The 19,973-nt window shown below is 37.2% G+C and overlaps 1 protein-coding gene across 1 annotated transcript in view; it reads left to right on the top strand.

Moving 5' to 3' along the window:
- Positions 1–19,973, top strand: part of LOC121389829 (arginine-glutamic acid dipeptide repeats protein-like) — a 184,706-nt gene that overhangs the window by 146,384 nt on the left and 18,349 nt on the right. The window contains exon 10 of the mRNA XM_041521478.1: positions 17,265–17,400. Coding sequence (XP_041377412.1) covers positions 17,265–17,400 — 136 coding nt within the window. The remainder of the gene's footprint in view (positions 1–17,264; positions 17,401–19,973) is intronic.

Raw genomic sequence — 19,973 nt, 5'->3', positions numbered from 1 at the left:
TAATTCTCATCCCCCTCTCCCACCCCCAACACATAATATAATAATTATATTGTCTACCACCTCCCCATCCCCTTACCCTCCTCCCCAAACCCCCCCCAGTTGTCCATTCTAGAAAAGCCCTAAGAACACACAAACTAATTACTGCCACAATATCTTTATTGTCCCAACCCGACTCAGTCTGATCAGTGCAATTGTCTCGCCAGCACAAGCCCAACACTGCTCTGGTGAAATCCTTAGCTGCTTTGGCGGCCATGTTGGATTGGCCATAAATAGTAACATTGTCGGAGGCTATCGCTATTGACAGTGATTACGCTACTGCAACTGTTTTTTGATCCGCGCGGACACCAGGAATAACTCTCGGATGGACAGACAATGGACATGGTCCGTGAGTGACCCGTGACTTGGACAGAGGGGGTAAGAAAACGGGTGAGTGGCTGGTTTAGGGGAGGCTTGTTAGTATTGGTGGGTGAAGCTGTCATATGTATGTGTGTGTGTGTGTGTGTGTGTGTGTGCTGTGTATGGAGTAGAGGCTTTGTATGAGCGGTTTGTTCCTTTTACAGTTGGTCGGGCTCTTAAACAATGGCTTTTTGGTCTAGCAGTCGAAAAATATGACTTTACCACACGGTTAGTAGACCGGGATGGTGTCGTTTGGGGCTGTACTCACTGGTCAAGTTGGAATTACCTCGGTGGCAGGGCTGCAGAGAGTGTTTTGTTTGTGTTTTTGGCCTGCATTTTTGTGTGGAAAGTCTCTCTCTCTCTGTGTGTGTGTCTCTCTCACACGACCTCTTGCATAGTCCTGGTTCCCCTTTAACAATGGCGTTTGTGATAACAGTTTGTGTTGCTAGCAGGTGAAAAATTTTGGTAGTGTGTTTTGATATGAACAAACATTTGTATATCCTATCACATTTATATCACGGCCGACTGTTAACATTGTATTGAAATTCATTTAGCTATTAATGGGAGGTATTTTATTGCTGCTGTCTTTTTATTCCTTAGTTTTTGACCGTGTTCTTTTTTCTCTCTTGATTTTCTTATTACTCTGTTTTCATAGGGGTGAGTCATAAATTGTAGGGAATACATAAACAGTGTGTTGTACAAACAGAAGTCTGTTACTGTTAAATGAAGTGACGTAAATATACGTTTATAGCTGCATTACGAAATGTTTTTAAATATTTCATACTTATGTTGGTTTTTAAAATCAGGTTGTGTAAATTTATGTATTTGCTTCATGGTGGGTTGAAACATATATTTGTCTTGTCTGTATGAAATAAAAAGGACGTCGTCTCGTCTGGACTAAGTGAAAAAGGCGAAATATAGGTATTACTTTTCCACCGGCGATGGCGTCAACTTTTATGTTAAAATTTAATGTTGAAGTTTCTCATAAAATATAAGCCCTAGATCAATAAAACTTGGTTTATAGTTGCACCTACAGACGTTCATTACAGTGCACCAGAAACGTTTATGGTAGGCACAACATTTAATTCTGCAGAATTCCTCTTTTTATAATTGTTTGCCGTACCATTTTAAAATAAAAAAAAATTTTGTGGTGTTACTGAATTAATTGAAAAAGAGTAACCTATGTGGCGACAGCGGGTTTCCTCTAAAAACAGTGTCAGAATGACCATATGTTTGATGTCCAATAGCCGATGATAAGATAAAAAATCAATGTGCTCTAGTGGCGTTGTTAAATAAAACAAACAAAACACTTAACAAACGGCGCATGTAAAATAGATGGGTATATTTATTTCCACTTTTTACAAAAATCAACAGTTTTCATAGCTCATTTAGCTGATAGGAAGGTCCTTTTATTAAACACAATAAAAATTTAAAACATGGCAGTGGCTTCCATGCAGTCGTTAAACTGGTATTTCTCTTTGTTGAACAAATCGGGAAATACTGGTTTAATAAACAATTTTGTAGACGTACGTACCAGTCAAAATCCAACCGGAGCTACACTGCCTATTTTATGTATTTTGGAAAATGATTTTTCACTCGCCTTAGCATATTGAGGTGTGCAATTTTCCACTCTCCTATAATTTTCAAAAACCAAGGACCGTTAAAGGGACTACCTGTCCTGTGTTTGCAGCCATTACAGAGAGAATACTACATGAGTGGCCGTCAGATATCATTTATCTCACAGCGAGTTGTTTTAAAATTTATCTGTGAGTGAAAGTGAGTTGGATATGTTTTTAGACAACCAGTTGTAAGATAAATGGTATATTAATGGACACAAATGTTGTATTCTATTTCTTACATATCCTGAAAACCCCCAGTTTTAAAATAAATTTAAATGCCTTTTCCAACGAAAACCTATTTACGGCCCTTATAGTTAACTTGGTGTGTCACAAACAAGTCAATTTCAGGTTAACTTGTACGTCGATTCAACCGTTCTTTTTTTTCGTTGGATAGTCATCACCTAGGAGCAGCCAGTCATATGTGTTTAAAATGTTATGACATGTAGATGTGTTAACAAGTATGTGTTATAAAAAATAACGAATTATGTTCTCACCAACTGGGGTGTAAGAAAAGATTATAACCAAACCTGTTTGGCAACTAAAATTACATAGTAGATACATATATTATGGTTGTGGTATGTGTGCATGTAAAAGATCCCTTGCTACTAATGGAAAAATATAGCATGTTTCCTAAGACTATATAGCAAAATTACCAAATGTTTGACATCCATGCATTAGCAGATGATTATAATAAATCAATGTGCTCTAGTGGTGTCATTAAACAGAACCGACTTTAGATTTTTGTACATATGGTGTACTGTGGACCATAAGACCAAATGTGAGGTGTAGCTCAGTGGTAGACTGGTAAAATCTGTGGCATGTACTGTCTTGTCTGAGAAAATATATAAAACATTCTTTTCTTTACTGTCCCATAAAAACACATTATGAATTGACATATTTGACTACAGGATTAATTTTTGACAAAAACCATATTGAGGGGGCACACATTTATAACTTTTAACCACTTATTTTCACTTAAGAATGTTATAAATACATATGTGAATCATTAAGTATTATTTTTGTGGATTTTTCGGATTTTTCTGATATTTTAGATTGGTTAACGTTGATTAAAATTAGGACATTTGTGGCCAGATGTCCATTATTTAAGTCCATTATTCCCAATAACTGTCTTTCTTACTAGAATTGTTTTGGAAAACAAACTATGATTCATATCCTAATATTTTGTGATTTTCGTTGTTGATAAAATGGTCAAATTTATTATCAAATTGGCTGTCACAATCGGCTATCAGTTCCTGAAAATGACTGTGATGTTCAACCATTGTTGTCAAGCAAAAATACTTGCTGAAAATTTCCAGGTATTTCTCATGTAAAAACCCCCAAATATTGAAGCGGCCATTAACAAGATTAGTCTTGATCAGTGTTGTTCTATTATTATTTTAATTAGTGCCATGTGCAAAACAGCAGGAAATATGAATGACTGAATGTATTGTATGCGGTATACAGTGTGTCGGATTATGTGATACTGGGCGAGATATCTCACCTGCAGTAGTCAGAAGGTTAAACATGTATTAAAAAACCCAATGCAGTTCCTATAAAAACACAATAAGAATTAACAGTTATATGCAAAATCAGCCTATTTATTTTAGGCCCTTTCCCAATTAAACTATTTTAGCATATAAAACATACATAAATTTGTTATAACTTGTAACATTTGTATTATTTTAGAAATAAATGTTAAAGAAAAGGAACAATGATGTCACTGTCTTTCTTTCTTTTAACTTTATTAACGTGCCTATATCCAAAATGAGGTTCAGGCACGTCCACCCCATACCTGATCTCTGGCAGGGCCGGGGGCCGAGTGTCAGACAGAACTTAATTTATGGGGATCATTTTATCTTTATGCTAAAAGGAGGCGAAAGTATAATTTGTATGTTGTGGTCTAAACAATAAACACAATAAAAAAATATAATATATCCCTTTATAATGCTAATTTTAGACGGGTTATCTAAATAAATTAAAACTATTAATTTCATTCTACTCCTCTTTTTTTTTCCTTTTTTTTTTTTTTTTTTTTTTTTTTTTTTTTTTAATTGCCCAGGAAGATTTGGCGGAAAAAGGTTGGGCCTTGGCCAGGGAAAGGTTATACCAAAATTAATTAATTCTTTCTTTCTTTTAACTTTATTAGCCTGCCTATATCCAAAAAAAAGGTTCGGCACTTACTCACTAAACATGGCTTCTCAAAGGGAAGTAACCCTATTTTAAGAAATAACTCTTCAACATCCCTTCTCTAGTGTTATAACTGATGTAAGCAGTTAATATTAGCATCAAACTGACGGCCTGACACAAGTCAAGCATGCCTACATGTATGTTATCACACATTCAGTTTGGCTTTCCAAAGGGAAATAACCCCCGTCATTACATCACAACACTTCTCCAGTAATGAAGTTTAATGGAATCAGTTAATATTAATAGCAGGCTGGCCAACAACACAAACCTGGCACACAGTCACGCATGACGGTATATACCGCACAGCGTAAAGCATAGCGGGCCCTGTTTGATTTCTCGTATCATACAACCGCATTGATGTTTGTGTAAAGATCCTTAAGACACGGCCAGACTGAAATAACATGTCCCCATATTTGTCAATCACAGGAATATCATGATTTTCTGCAAATCTCGCCCATTATTTGTTTTTAGTGTCTGTTTACACTGCACTCTTTTGAATGAGAACCGTGTTAGTACATCAACTTATTACTGTATTGAACCGTTTTACATTCAGCATATCAACTTACGAGGAAATATTGTATGCAGTTGCTAGCAATTTATGACAATGATAACTTGGTAACCTGTGCTTTAGAGTTAGGTTGGAATGGATGGGTTGGTTAATGACATCCCATAACTTGGCAAACTGGGCTTTAGAGTTACATTGAAGGGGAGAGGTAGGGGGAGCGCAGGGTTTCGGCCAGAGGATCAAATGGGTATAGCACCATACCCAAATATTTTTGCAGATTTTATTTTTTTAAGTGAAAATTTTGACAAAATTAATGATTCTTATCATTACTGTATATTTTTTTTAACCCTAACCCTAAACGTAACCCATTTTCTTTCTAGGGGAGGCCCCCCCCCCCCTCCCCATACCCCCTGTTGACTGCAGTTGCATTCAATTCCATAGTGCCATACCCAAAAATTTCTTTCTGGCAGAAACATTGTGAGGGGGTGATGTACACAGCATGTTGTTTTAATATCAGTAGAATGAAAAAACACAGAATGGGCTGAATTTAAAAAGCCTGTTTATGTCTTCTTACACACAGGTAATTATATATAATTACAATGCTAAAACACCTATGTTTAAGAAAAACAGATTTTGTACATTCGGCCCAATGTTAGAGCTGGACAGTATACCGTATATACTGTCCGGTATTGGTATCAGGTCAATACCGATTTATCGTACTGAGCAAATATCAAAATACCGAAATTTCAGTATTTAAATTTTTTTACCGCCTTTTAACAATTTAAAGCACTAACAATATATCTGAAGAACGCAAAATAGCTGAAAAGAAGAGCGAGATGAGGGCCTTGTGTATGGAATTTAATTTAATTTAATTTATTTTATTTACTCTAGTATGCATTTAAAGCCGAGTATAGCAAAAATACCACTCAATATCAGTATCGGTATTGTATCAATGCCGAATACTGATACTGAACATGAAATTTTAATGCCACCCGCTCAACCCAATGTGTTTTTAAAGGTAGAGTTGTACGACAATTATACTACTAAATAGGCCAACAGATTATTTATTGCCTGAAAATATCTACAAATAATAATAGATAACCATTTATCTTAGAGCAAAGTGTTTCAAAACATATCTAATAAGTGAAAACAAGTTGGATACATTTTTAAACAACCAGTTGTGAGATCAAATGGTATCTAACAAACACAAATGCAGTATTGTATTTCTTAATAGCCAGGGGCAAGACGTAGCCCAGTGGTAAAGCGTTCGCTTGATGCATTGTCGGTGTGGGATCAATTCCCATCGGTGGGCCCATTGGGCTATTTCTCATTCCAGCCAATGCACCACGACTGTTATATCAAAAGCTGTGGTATGTACTATTCTGTCTGTAGGATGGTGCATGTAAAAGATCCCTTGCTGTTAATGGGAAAAATGTAGCGGGTTTCCTCTCTAAGACTATATGTCAAAAATACCTAATGTTTGACATCCAATAGCCGATGATTAATAAATCATTGTGCTCTAGTGGTGTCTTGAAAGAAAATAAACTTCTTACATATCCTTAAGAACCAGATTTATAATAAACTGAAATGTTTTTTCCAACTAAAACTTGTTTACAATGCATTCCCTAACAGTTAATTTCCTAACAGTATAATTTATGAGTCACGGAGAAATCGGTTCCAGATTAACTTTTACATCACAGAGCAGTCAATTTTAATTGTGTTTATTTCATTAGATGGAATATCTGTGGTGGCCTTGTCCTCACTTTCATGTTGGAAAGTCTTTAAATCTATGACATACATAATACATGATGTTCATTCTTGCCAACACGTGTGGAAGAAATTTAATTTGTTCCCAAAAATAAGTTATTCAACAACTACATTTGTACATAGTTATCATATGTTACGTGTTATTGATATTTCGCTATGTAATTGAATTGTAGCTACATGCACATACCTGTGTGTGCAGCCATAAATTAAAAACAGTAATTTGATTCATAATTCTCTCCCTTGCCAGGTATCTTCCCCGACAGATATTTCAGAATTCTGGGTATGGGGACAATAAATGTCAAAAACAACATCATGTTAATTTTATGTTTGAGTTTCTAACCTGAAAAAAATGCAAATGAATGGCAGGTTTCATGGTTCGTAATAAATATTATATTATGCCTTTACGTTCTGCTAGAGCATTCTACTGACAGGTTTTAGCTGATATCCATCATATCTTGAAGCCGAACCCAAATCTAATCTACCTCCAGACAGTGCTTTCTCCATTTTGTACCATGAAACTGCTGTCTATAAAACTACATTGCACCTTTTGGCACTTTTTATTGCCTTCAAGTGGCACGGGTAAATAATGGTGTGTAAATTGATTAGGGTTGTTCCAGAAATAACTACATGGTGGGGTGTGTGTAGGGGGTGGTACGGCTGATGGAAAGAAAGAAAGACATAAAGAAAGAAATGTTTTATTTAATGATGCACTACATTTTATTTACGGTTATATGGCATCAGACATATGGTTAAGGACCACACGGATATTGAGAGAGGAAACCCACTGTCGCCAATTCACAGGCTACTCTTTTCGATTAGCAGCAAGGGATCTTTTATATGTACCATCCCACAGACAGGGTAGTACATACCACAGCCTTTGTTACTTACACCGATTGTGCAGTACTAGCTGGAATGAGAAGTATTCCAATGGGCCCACTGATGGGGATTGATCCTGTACTGACCACGCATCAGGCGAGCACTTTACTACTGGGCTGTATCTGAAGATCTGAATTAAAAAACTGAATGATAATAATAAAATAAAAAAACACATCCTAAAACAAAACAAAACCATATGTATGCTGTTATATGTTGTACAGTGAAACTTCCCATCTCCGGACCCTCTGTAAACTGGAATTCCCTCAAAACCGGACATTTTTTAGCACTGTATATACTGATAATCTGGCCGATAAAAACACTTGCCAAGGTGGGGACTATACGTATGTGTATACTCTTCTTAACGTAACCATCAAACAACATTCTGAACTCAAGCAGATAGAGAAACCGAAAATCCTGTAAATGTGTTAAGAACTTTTGAAATGCATTCCGCCAATTGTAGCTGTAGAGGTTTTTTCAAAGGGTTTTGTAATAAAGATGAAGAACTTTATGACCCTGGTGTCACTTCAAAGGAAGCTGAAAACACTGCTTCTGTTTGAAGGGGAGTCCATTTGTATTTACGCAAAAAAACGGGCCACTATACTGTGGAGAACTGGCATTACAGGCTGGAATAAATATATCCCAGTGTGATAACATAGATTACAGGCAGAATGAATTGTGTGTTTATCTGTTACACCACTTGGTGCAAAGCTAGTCAGTTTGTTTTTGTTTAATAGACAACAAGAGCACTTTGATCTATTAATCATTGGAGTATAGGATGTTAAACATTTGATGTTAAAGTTTGTTTTGTTTAATGACACTGTTAGAGCACATTGATACATCAGTCATGGACTATTGGAGTATAGGATGTTAAACATTTGATGTTAAAGTTTGTTTTGTTTAATGACACTGTTAGAGCACATTGATACATCACTCATCAGCTATTGGAGTATAGGATGTTAAACATTTGATGTTAAAGTTTGTTTCTGTTTAATGACACAACTAGAGCACATTGATATGTTAATCATCAGCTGTTGGATCTCAAACATTTAGTTTGTTTTGTTTAATGACACATTGTCATATTCAGTGTTTCTGCCAGAAAGCAATTTTTGGGTATGTCACTATGGAATTGAATGCTCCCACAGTCACTAGGGGGTATGAGGGGCCTCTCCCAGAAAGAAAATGGGTTACGTTTAGGGTTAAGGTTAAGAAAATCATACATTAATGATAAGAGTAATTGACAAAAGGTTAACTTCCAAAAAAAAGTTTTTTATGTATGGCGCCATACCCATTTTACCCTCTGGCAGAAACCCAGATATTATTTCAATCATCGGCTATTGAATATGAAGCATTTGGTAATTTTTACATGGTCCTGGAGGAAATCTGCTCCATTTTTTCTGTCAGCAGTAAGGGATCTTTTATAAGATTTTCCCACAGTCAGGACAGCACATACCACAACCTTTGATTCGATGCTATAACCCAAGCACTTCATGCAGGCAGTCTACCAACTAAGCAAGATCCCTGCCCCTTGGTACAAATGTGTGACATGTTATCAGTGTTCGAGATTAAAATTTTTGGGCAGTATCCCAGTTGGATACTAACATTTCAAAATCTGGTATCCCACCTGAGAATTTAGTATTATATGATATCCCAGTGGGATACTGGGTTCTTGAAGTCTGGTATCCAAAATTAAATTTTGGTATCCCCGGGATATCGGGATACCGTTAAATCTCAAACACTGGTTATGTATGGGTGGGGAAGTGAGGTCAAGAATTAAGCTCTGTGGTAGAGTGTTCACCCGAGTACAGATGTGTGAGGTATATATGTACAAAAGTGCGGTTTGGTGGCTAAGCAGTAACAGATCGGTAATGCTAGTACAAATGTGTGAGGTGTATGTGTACAAAAGTTCAGTCCAGTATCTAAGCAGTAACAGATCTGTAATGCTGGTACAAATGTGTGAGGTGTATGTGTACAAAAGTTCGGTCCAGTATCTAGGCCGTTGGAGATCGGTAATGCTGGTACAAATGTGTGAGTTTTGTGGCTAAACTGTTGGAGATCTGTAACGCCTGTTCATGTAGCTGCTGGGTTATGTCAGTGAAGTTGACTGGTACTTCGTCAGTCCTGAGTGGCGAATGGGCCAATAAGTGTCATAAAAAGCTACAATTCAGCTGAACACATTTTTAATGATTTTATTCCTGTCAGCTGTGATAAAGTGTGTGATCCACACCTGCAGGGCTAGTTCAGACTGTCTGTCTATCTGTCTGTAAGTCTGTCTGTAAGTCTATCTGTATCTGTCTGTAAGTCCATCTGTGTCTGTCTCTCTAGGTGCACTTGCTTGATGCGCGGACAGTCCAGAATCGATCCCCGTCGATGGGCCCATTGAGCTATTTCTCGTTCCGGCCAGTGCACTGTGAATGGTGTATCGGAGGCTGTGGTATGTTCTATCCTGTCTGTGGGATGGTGCATATAAAAGATCCCTTGCTACTAATGAAAAAAATGTAGCAGGTTTCCTCTCTAAATTACCAAATGTTTGACATCCAATAGCCAATGATTAATAAATCAATGTGCTCTAGTGGTGTTGTTAAACAAGACAAAAACAACTTTTAACTTTAACCATTGTGTGAGCACGTTGAAACAACATTACTGTACAGAATATGGTTTCACTTTTATATTGTGGCCTACAGGCTGGTTGGTGCTGGGTTTGGATCCCAGTCGAGCCATGGAATTTTTAATCCAGATACCGACTGCAAACCCTAAGTGAGTGCTACACAAGGCTCATTGGGTAGGTGTAAACCACTTGCACCGACCAGTGATGCATAACTGGTTCAACATAGTTTGTGCTATCCTGCCTGTGGGAAGTGCAAATAAAAGATTCCTTGCTGCCTGTCGTAAAAGAGTAGCCTATGTGGCGATGACGGGTTTCCTCTAAAAAAAAGTGTCAGAATGACCATATGTTTGACGTCCAATAGCCAATGATAAGATAAAAAATCAATGTGCTCTAGTGACGTCGTTAAATAAAACAAACTTTACTCTTATTTTTTTTCTAATGTGTTAATATATACAGAATAATATTAGTGTACGAAATATAATATTCATGATCAGGTTTTTTTTAAAAACAGACCACATTGAGGGCTTTGTTGTCGGGAAAGACGACTGGCTTTTGTGTTTGCCAGTAGCGAATGGGCCAATAAGTGTCATAATAGGCTACGATTTGCCTGAACACATTTTTAATGATTTTTCTTGTCAACTGTGATTAAGTGCGTGGGCCACACCTCCAGGGTTGGTTCGGACTATGTGTACTCATAATGTGGTTATAGCGCGACTCATGATGTCTTCATTATCGAAAGAAACACAATTAAGGAGTTGACGGTGATGTCAGATTGTGGGGAGGGGATGATGTCTTGATCATGGGTGGTGGTGGTGTTGGTGGTGGTGGTTTTGTTGGTGGTGGTGCTGTTGTTGGATAATGTGCTCTGTAGGCTAGAGATTTTCAAAGCTATCTTAGAGCTGGGGGGGGGGGGGGGGGGTGAGATGTAGCCCAATGGTAAAGCACTTGCTTGATGCGCGGTCAGTCTGGGATCGATCCCCGTCAGTGGGCCCATTGGGCTACTTCACGCTGCAGCCAGTGCACCACGACTGGTACATCAAAGGCTGTGGTATGTACTATCCTGTCTATGGGATGGTGCATATAAAAGATACCTTGCTGCTAATCAAAAAGAGTAAGCCATGAAGTGGAGACAGCGGGTTTCCTCCCTCAATATCTGTGTGGTCCGACGCCATATAACCTTAAATAAAATGTGCTGAGTGTGTTGTTAAATAAACCATTTCCTTCCTTCTATCTTAGAGCTAGGACATGGTAAAACCATCGTAGGCTATGATGTCACTACAGCACACACACCATAGTGATGTCATAGCTTATGACTCTTTTACTATATTGTAGCAATAAGATTGTTTCAAAAGTATGGGCCCTGGGACCTAATTCACAAAGGTCTCTTAGGCTCTGCTAGACAATAAAGCATCCTCTTTACAAGTCTTTTAGCACTGCACTGTGAGATCGCAAAGTTATGAGAGTTTAGTGAATTAGGCCCCTGGTTCATTATTTATTACTTTTTGTTTTGTTAATTTGGAATAGATTTTTTTTTTTAAATGTAAAAACATTTGCTGGTTGTTAATTCACAATATTTTTATGGTTTTACAGACTACACGTGTGTGTGTGTGGCCTGGGGTTAATACCGGTATTTATGTACTTATGGATCTGTTGTTTTTTGTCTTCTTCATATTGTTAGTGAGTGGGATGGGGTGGATGGTTGGGAGTGGTGTGGATGGTTGGGGTGGGGTGGATGGTTGGGGATGGCGTGGATGGTTAGGGATGGCGTGGTTGGTTAGGAATGGCGTGGATGGGTAGGGATGGGGTGGATGGTTAGGGATGGTTGGGGGTGGCGTGGATGGTTGGGAGTGGCGTGGATGGATAGCGATGGGGTGGATGGTTGGGGGTAGCGTGGATAGGTAGGGGTGATGTGGATGGTTAGGGATGGGGGTGGATGGTTGGGGATGACGTGGATGGGTAGGGGTAGTGTGGATGGGTAGGGATGGGGTGGATGGTTGGGGATGACGTGGATGGTTAGGGGTAGTGTGGATGGGTAGGGACGTTAGGTTAAGAATGAAGCTGTAGTAGAGTGCTGGCCTGGGTTAAGAATTAGTTTCAAAAGAATGATCATGTTCAGACACGGATCAGTAATTGTCTCCAAGGTGGCCAGGTATCTGTGCAATACCAGTGTTATTGTTCTGTTGTGGTCTGTTCTATTAATCGGAGCCAGGTGCTCATTTACACAGGTGTTAATCTTTACAGGTAAATCTGTGGCACATAATCTCTTTGATCTTGTCACCAGCCTCAGTGATTAAACAAGGGCGGGATATAGCCCTGTGGTAAAATCCCTCGCCTGATGCCCAGTCAGTCAGTGATCAATCCCTGTTGGTGGGCCCATTGGGCTATTTCTCGTTCCAACCAGTGCCCCACGACTGGTATGTCAAAGGCTGTGGTATGTGCTATCCTGTTTGCGGAATGGTGCATATGAAAGATACCGTGCCATTAATGGAGATATGTTGTTGGTTTTCTCTCTAAAACTATATGTCAGAATTACCAAATGTTTGACATTCAATAGCCGATGATTAAAAAATCAATGTGCTCTAGTGGATGACTAATGTTTTGGTCTACAGTTGAATAGCAAGTTATTATGCACATTATAAAGTATTAAATGAAAAACAAAATTCATATCATTGTTTAAAATGGCAGTAAAAATGTGCACATAAAGTCATAATTAAGAATAAAATTGTGCATATAATTAAGAATAAAACTTTTTAAAACCAATACTGTACGTGCCATTATTATTCTGCAGGTGAAATAAATTTATCTATTCTTTGCATAAAGTATATATATATATATATATATATATATATATATTAGGGCAAAAGAAAAGAAAAGAAAAGAAAAAAGTCTTGTCTCTGATCAGACCAAAGTTCCAGAATTGTGAAGTGGCTTTTTAAAAAAGAAAAAAGAAAAAACATTTTTCTTATTTTTTTTTAAAGCACGGGTTGCACAGAAAAGATGGGAATATATATATATTTTTTTTTTTTTACGTCATCCTCATCTGGTCCATCCTCAATGGCCATGGTGCCCCCTTCTTTGACTTGGTACCCTAAATATTTTCCTAAACAGTACCATTGGGGTTTCTGTACAATCCACAGGTTAATCAGACAAAAAAAACTGTCATACCGCAGGAAATAATTTTTTTAAATGTTGACGTGCGAGGGTCAAAATCAATTTGTGCATTAACCAGAGACCAGATTTTTTTTGTCCTAATATATATATATATATATATATATATATATATATATTGTTTTACAAAAATAATAATAAATTTAAAAAAGGATTTTTTAATTTTTATCTCATAACATATTATATACATTGTATAATGGTATATATAAAATATATAAATTTGATATTCAGATTAACCATGATATAAATATGCAAATCATCCTGATCAGCAAATGAGTAATTTGATCCAAAATATAACAATGCTGTACTTTATGCAAATAGGTTGATGCAACTATGCAAATGATGTACAATGCAATTCTGTATGTAAGTGTAGCATGATAAATGAATGAACAGGTTTTTTTGGTCGAAGATATATTTTCGTGCATACAATCCTCCTGTCACATAGGCGTATGTATTATTAAACAGAAATTATACAGTGAAACTTGTGTAAATCAGACCCTCGACAAACTGGAATCCTCTGAAATCCAGCCACGTTTAATGATCCCATATATTCTAAATTCTAAAACTCGACCCTCTAAATACTGGATCCTGTCTAAATGGGACAAATATTAGGTCTCCAGCTTGATCCGGTTCAGACCGATTTCACTGTATTAATAAAATAATTATCTTCATATCTCATTTCTGAATGGCCAGAGTGAATATATTAATAAATCATTATGCACTTGTGGTCTCATTACACAGAACCTTTTTTCTGTGGTGAAACCATTAAAACCAATCAATTATAAATAAATAATACTGGCGTAGGAATTTGGGGGGGGGGGGGGGGACGGGCATGTGCCCTCCCCCCCACTTTTCAGATATTTTGCTTTATATTTGCTTTATAATAGTGTAAAAGTGTGTAAATATAAAAGTATGCACCCCCCCCCCCCCCCCCCCACACACCACACACACACTTTCTGGCACCTACCTACGCCACTGAATAGACTGGTAAGTGGTATATTAAATGCCGTAGTACATGTGTTACCCTGTCTGTGGGATGGTGCATATAAAAGATCCCTTGCTACCAATGGAAAAACGTGGTGGGTTTCTTCTCTAGGACTATATACCTAAAAATTACCAGATGTTTGACAGCCAATAGCCGATGATTAATAAATCAATGTGCTCTAGTTGTGTAATTAAACAAAACAAACTTTAACTTTGTATTATGTGCTATTTTGTCTGTGGGGTGGTGCATATAAAACATCCTTTGCTACCAATGAAAAAAATGTAGCAGGTTTCCTCTCTAAGACTAGATGTCAAAATCACCAAATGTTTGACATCCAGTAGCCAAGTATTAATAAATCAATGTGCTCTAGTGGTGTTTTAAAAACACATTTTTTTAAGGTTTACTATTGTAAAAAAATGCTCAACATTTTATGGGTAGTGGGTGTATTAAAAAATTGTCATCATCCTCCCCATGCACAGCCCCAAGCTATACTTTCAAGCTTGTTAATTTTTCCATCACTAAATATCCCTTTCTCCTTCCAACACAACCTTAACCATAATTCATGAGGCATTCTTCCTGGTTGGAGCACACACACACATAATAATATTGTACGTGTAACGTAAACCGTGCTTCAGATCTCGGAGGTTCTAATGTTCTGCTGAATGCCAACAAGGTTCTAATGTTGTGCTGAATACGAACCCCACTGGAGTGCTATATTCTCCTGATAGATCGAGATAAAGCATGGTTTCGGGAACGCATTCTTGCTGTGTCCCCACTCACAGATCAATTAACACTAATCAGTCTCAATGGGGAGTTGTCGTGTTTTGCTACGGAAACAAAACCGAGTTTGTCTTGCTGGCTGATGTGTGACTGCTGATAAATTCAGCATATTATTACCTTTCTGTATTCACTTTTAACATGATTTCTGGGGTTGTATTCCGTGTGACTGCTGATAAATTCAGCATATTATTACCTTACTGTATTCACTTTTAACATGATTTCTGAGGTTGTATTCAGTGTGACTGCTGATAAATTCAGCATATTATTACCTTACTGTATTCACTTTTAACATGATTTATGTGGTTGTATTCAATGTGACTGCTGATAAATTCAGCATATTATTACCTTTCTGTATTCACTTTTAACATGATTTCTGAGGTTGTATTCAGTGTGACTGCTGATAAATTCAGCATATTATTACCTTACTGTATTCACTTTTAACATGATTTATGTGGTTGTATTCAATGTGACTGCTGATAAATTCAGCATATTATTACCTTACTGTATTCACTTTTAACATGATTTCTGTGGTTGTATTCAGTGTGACTGCTGATAAATTCAGCATATTATTACCTTTCTGTATTCACTTTTAACATGATTTCTGTGGTTGTATTCAATGTGACTGCTGATAAATTCAGCATATTATTACCTTACTGTATTCACTTTTAACATGATTTCTGAGGTTGTATTCAATGTGACTGCTGATAAATTCAGCATATTATTACCTTACTGTATTCACTTTTAACATGATTTCTGAGGTTGTATTCAGTGTGACTGCTGATAAATTCAGCATATTATTACCTTACTGTATTCACTTTTAACATGATTTCTGTGGTTGTATTCAATGCGACTGCTGATAAATTCAGCATATTATTACCTTACTGTATTCACTTTTAACATGATTTCTGTGGTTGTATCAATGTGACTGCTGATAAATTCGGCATATTATTACCTTACTGTATTCACTTTTAACATGATTTCTGTGGTTGTATTCAATGCGACTGCTGATAAATTCAGCATATTATTACCTTACTGTATTCACTTTTAACATGATTTCTGAGGTTGTATTCAATGTGACTGCTGATAAATTCAGCATATTATTACCTTACTGTATTCACTTTTAACATGATTTATGGGGTTGTATTCAATGTGACTGCTGATAAATTCAGCATATTATTACCTTACTGTATTCACTTTTAACATGATTTATGGGGTTGTATTCAATGTGACTGCTGATAAATTGACAGACAACCTTTCTCTGTTAACTTTAACCTGATTTCTGAGGTTGTATTCAATGCTGCTTAAATTCAGCATGATTTTACTGTGATTTCTGAGGTTGTATTCAATGTGACTGCTGATAAATTCAACATATTTATGGGTTGTACCTTTCTGTATTCACTTTTAACATGATTTATGGGGTTGTATTCAATGTGACTGCTGATAAATTCAGCATGTTATTACCTTTCTTGTATTCAATGTGACTGCTGATAATTTGACATACAACCTTTCTCTGTTAACTTCAACATGATTTCTGTGGCTGTATTCAGTGTGACTGCTGATAAATTCAGCATATTATTACCTTTCTGTATTCACTTTTAACATGATTTATGAGGTTGTATTCAATGTGACTGCTGATAAATTCAGCATATTATTACCTTACTGTATTCACTTTTAACATGATTTCTGTGGTTGTATTCAATGTGACTGCTGATAAATTTGAAATACAACCTTTCTGTTAAACTTCAACATGATTTCTGTGGTTGTATTCAATGTGACTGCTGATAAATTCGACATACAACCTTTCTCTGTTAACTTCAACATGATTTCTGTGGTATTCAGTGTGACTGCTGATAAATTCAACATACAACCTTTCTCTGTTAAATTCAACATGATTTCTGTTGTTATATTAATTAATGTTTAAGCACGTTGTTCTAGGATCGAACCACAGAACCATCTCAGTGGAGGCAGTTGTCTGATTGGGGATTTTCCTGTACCAACCAGTGCCCCCCCCCCCCCCCCAACCCAGTTTATCAAAGGCCATGGTATGTGTTGTCCTGTATGTATGAAAGTATATATAAAAGATACCTTGCTGCTAATGAAAAAAATTGTAGACTATGGGTCAAAACTTATCAAATGTTTGACATTCAGTAACATCAACCACTGCATCACAACTGGTATGTTAAAGGCTGTGGTATGTGATGTCCTGTCTGTGGGAATGTACATTTAAAACATAAACTTCTTTTTCTTTTTTTAAATAGCTGATAATTAATAAATTAGTCAATGTGTTCTAGGGGTGTTATTAAACAAACCAAACTTTAACCATTGGCTGAAAGACATATAAAAAGCATGAATGAACACGATTTGTTGTTATTACAGGGTGATCTAGTCGAGTACTACTACTTCTGGAAGAAGACTCCGGCCGCTGTGTCGAACAGACCTCATCGTCGACATCGTCGCGCCGGCCTCAAACGCCAGACTGTCCGCTCGTCCAACCAGCCCATCGGAGACTACTGTGAGTACTCACACTCGTGTGTAACGTGTCTGTTAACTCTTTAACACTTGTTGCATGTGGCTCTATGTAGGTGACATATTTAGTTCTGCTCGAAAGAGTGCTCCTTTTCTTGTTTTAGTTTGTTGAAATCGGAAGACTCTTAAAGGCATACAGTCACGGATTTAAGGACATTATTTCTCTAAAAATGGATAATAACTAAAAATTACATTAATTGTTTGAAACCAAATCTAGCTATTGCATCACCTTAACTGAATCATGATGGAGTGAAATCCATGTCAATTTTAGTTTTTGAATTATGGACCATTGCCATAATTCAATTATGGTGGTTATGAAGATGGTTGAATGAAGTACATTTAGGGACAAATCAAATTATTCAGGTAATACTTTGTTAGACCATTAAATAGGTCAGTGGTCTGTGACAATATGCCTTTAAGACAATATGTCAGAATTGCCAAATATTTGACATCCGGGGGTGGGGTGGGAGGGCGGGAGGGAGGGACGTACTTCAGTGGTAAAGCACTCGCCTGATGCGCGATCGATCTAGGATTGATTCCTGTTTGTTTCCCCATTGGGTTATTTCTCGTTCCAGCTAATGCTCCACAACTGGTGTAACAAAGGCTGTGGTATGTACTATCCTGTCTACGGGATGGTGTATATAAAAGATCCCTTGCTGCTAATCAAATAAGAGTAGCCCATGAAGTGGCGACAGTGGATTTCCTCTCTCATTATCTGTGTGGTCTTTAACCATATATTCGACACCATATAACCGTAAATAAAATGTGTTGAGTGTGTTGTTAAATAAAACATTTCCTTCCTTCCAATAGCCGATGATTGATAAATCAATGTGCTCTAGTGGTGTCGTTAAACAAAATAAAACAAAAAAACAGAAGTGATTTGATTGTTTGGTTATGCAGTGTTGAAAGAGGGCGAACTCCCATAATTATGGTGTAAAAACGGTTGATTCCTGCATCTAGAACACAATTCCATATCTTGTGGCGTGCAGCGTGCGCACACACACACACACACACACACACATACACAGGGGACAATATTTCGAAATCTGAGGTAACCGGAAGTCGGTTCACGTGGTTTTTACCTAGGTAACCAATTGTTCGGTTACGTGAAATATATTTGCGTAACCCATGGGTTATCTGATCGGTTACCTCAAAATTATGTTAAAATTATATTTTAAATACATACTTTTTAGCTGAAACATAAAGTTGAAACAAATACAAAAGAAAACATTTTACAAAAAAAAGAAAAAAGTCTTTAATGCTTGCTAAAGTTAACAATATTATAAAAGAACTGAATATTAGCCCCAGTACTGAAACAAAATACAGGGGCGTAGCCAGAAATATTCTTAGAATTACGCACACCAAAGGCGTGCCCGAGCGGGGGGATTCGGGGGGCCTCCCCCTATGAAAACTTTGAAACTCAGGACGCCTGTAGATGCATTTTTGAAAATGTTTTTTCGAGTCAATTTTAAGAGGTCTATTTTATAGAACAATTACAGACAGCCTCAACCTATTCCCGGATTTTGTTTTTTAATTACGCACATGCGTACTGTGCGTAATGGGCGGTACACCTTTGAAATAGATAAATACTCATTTGTAGGGATTCCTTTTTGCGATTTGCGGTGGCTATGCTACTTTCACTTCATCGATGGTACTTATATACGTGTACTTTGGATTCCTGTTTACGTTAAAACTGTTTTTAACATATGTAAAATTATAGCCAATCCAATAGTATGTCTACATATATTATATTCCTTTAGAGATAAAATAGCAGCAGAAAATTTAGCCGTCCCAAGCGGTCCGAGCACATTTCTTTAAAACTGTTTTAAAACTGTAGACTGGTCGCAAGTTACAACTGTTGCAATATAACGTCGTTTACTGGTTTGCTGTGCATCAAGTATCTAAAAATCAGTCTAAAACATTTGTCGGAATACCAGTAGTATGTCTGCATGAATAAACTTCCTGTAATCGTGAAGTTTGCAAGTTTTAATTTCTGAACGTTTACAGGTCATGACGTAACCGATTTGCTGTTCGCGTAAATTTAATTTTGCGTAACCGACACGCGAACAGAACGGCGGTTTGCGTGAAATATTGTGCCCTGCACGCACACACACACACACACGCAGATATATATATATATATATATATATATAAATAAATATAAATACAGTACATAAATAAATAAATATATAAAAAAACATCGCTGCTTCCACAAACTGGGGGGCACATGCTCCCTTGCCCTCCCCCTCCACTTCCTATGCCAGTGATACTATCCCCTACAAACATTTACAGCTATATACTAATTACATTCTCTTCAAAACACATACCGTTTTCTCTACAACCACACACTGTTTTGCTCTCCAACCTTCAGTGAAACAAAAGTCGAGCCTGCCGTAACTAAACAAGCACTACGGACGAAAGAGCACTGATTGGTGAAGAAAGCTATGTGTTTGTTTTCTGAGAGATGTGTTGCTTCAGGTAGACATTCGTGGATGCCTATATCCTGTGCTGACACACCGAGAGCTTTGTCGGCTTAGGTCCGTTGTAGTGCTTAGCAGC

Source organism: Gigantopelta aegis, chromosome 15 (genome assembly GCF_016097555.1).
Source record: "Gigantopelta aegis isolate Gae_Host chromosome 15, Gae_host_genome, whole genome shotgun sequence".
NCBI classification, from domain to species: domain Eukaryota; kingdom Metazoa; phylum Mollusca; class Gastropoda; order Neomphalida; family Peltospiridae; genus Gigantopelta; species Gigantopelta aegis.
Note: the sequence above shows the minus strand (reverse complement) of the source record. Positions and strands in the feature narration are given on the sequence as shown.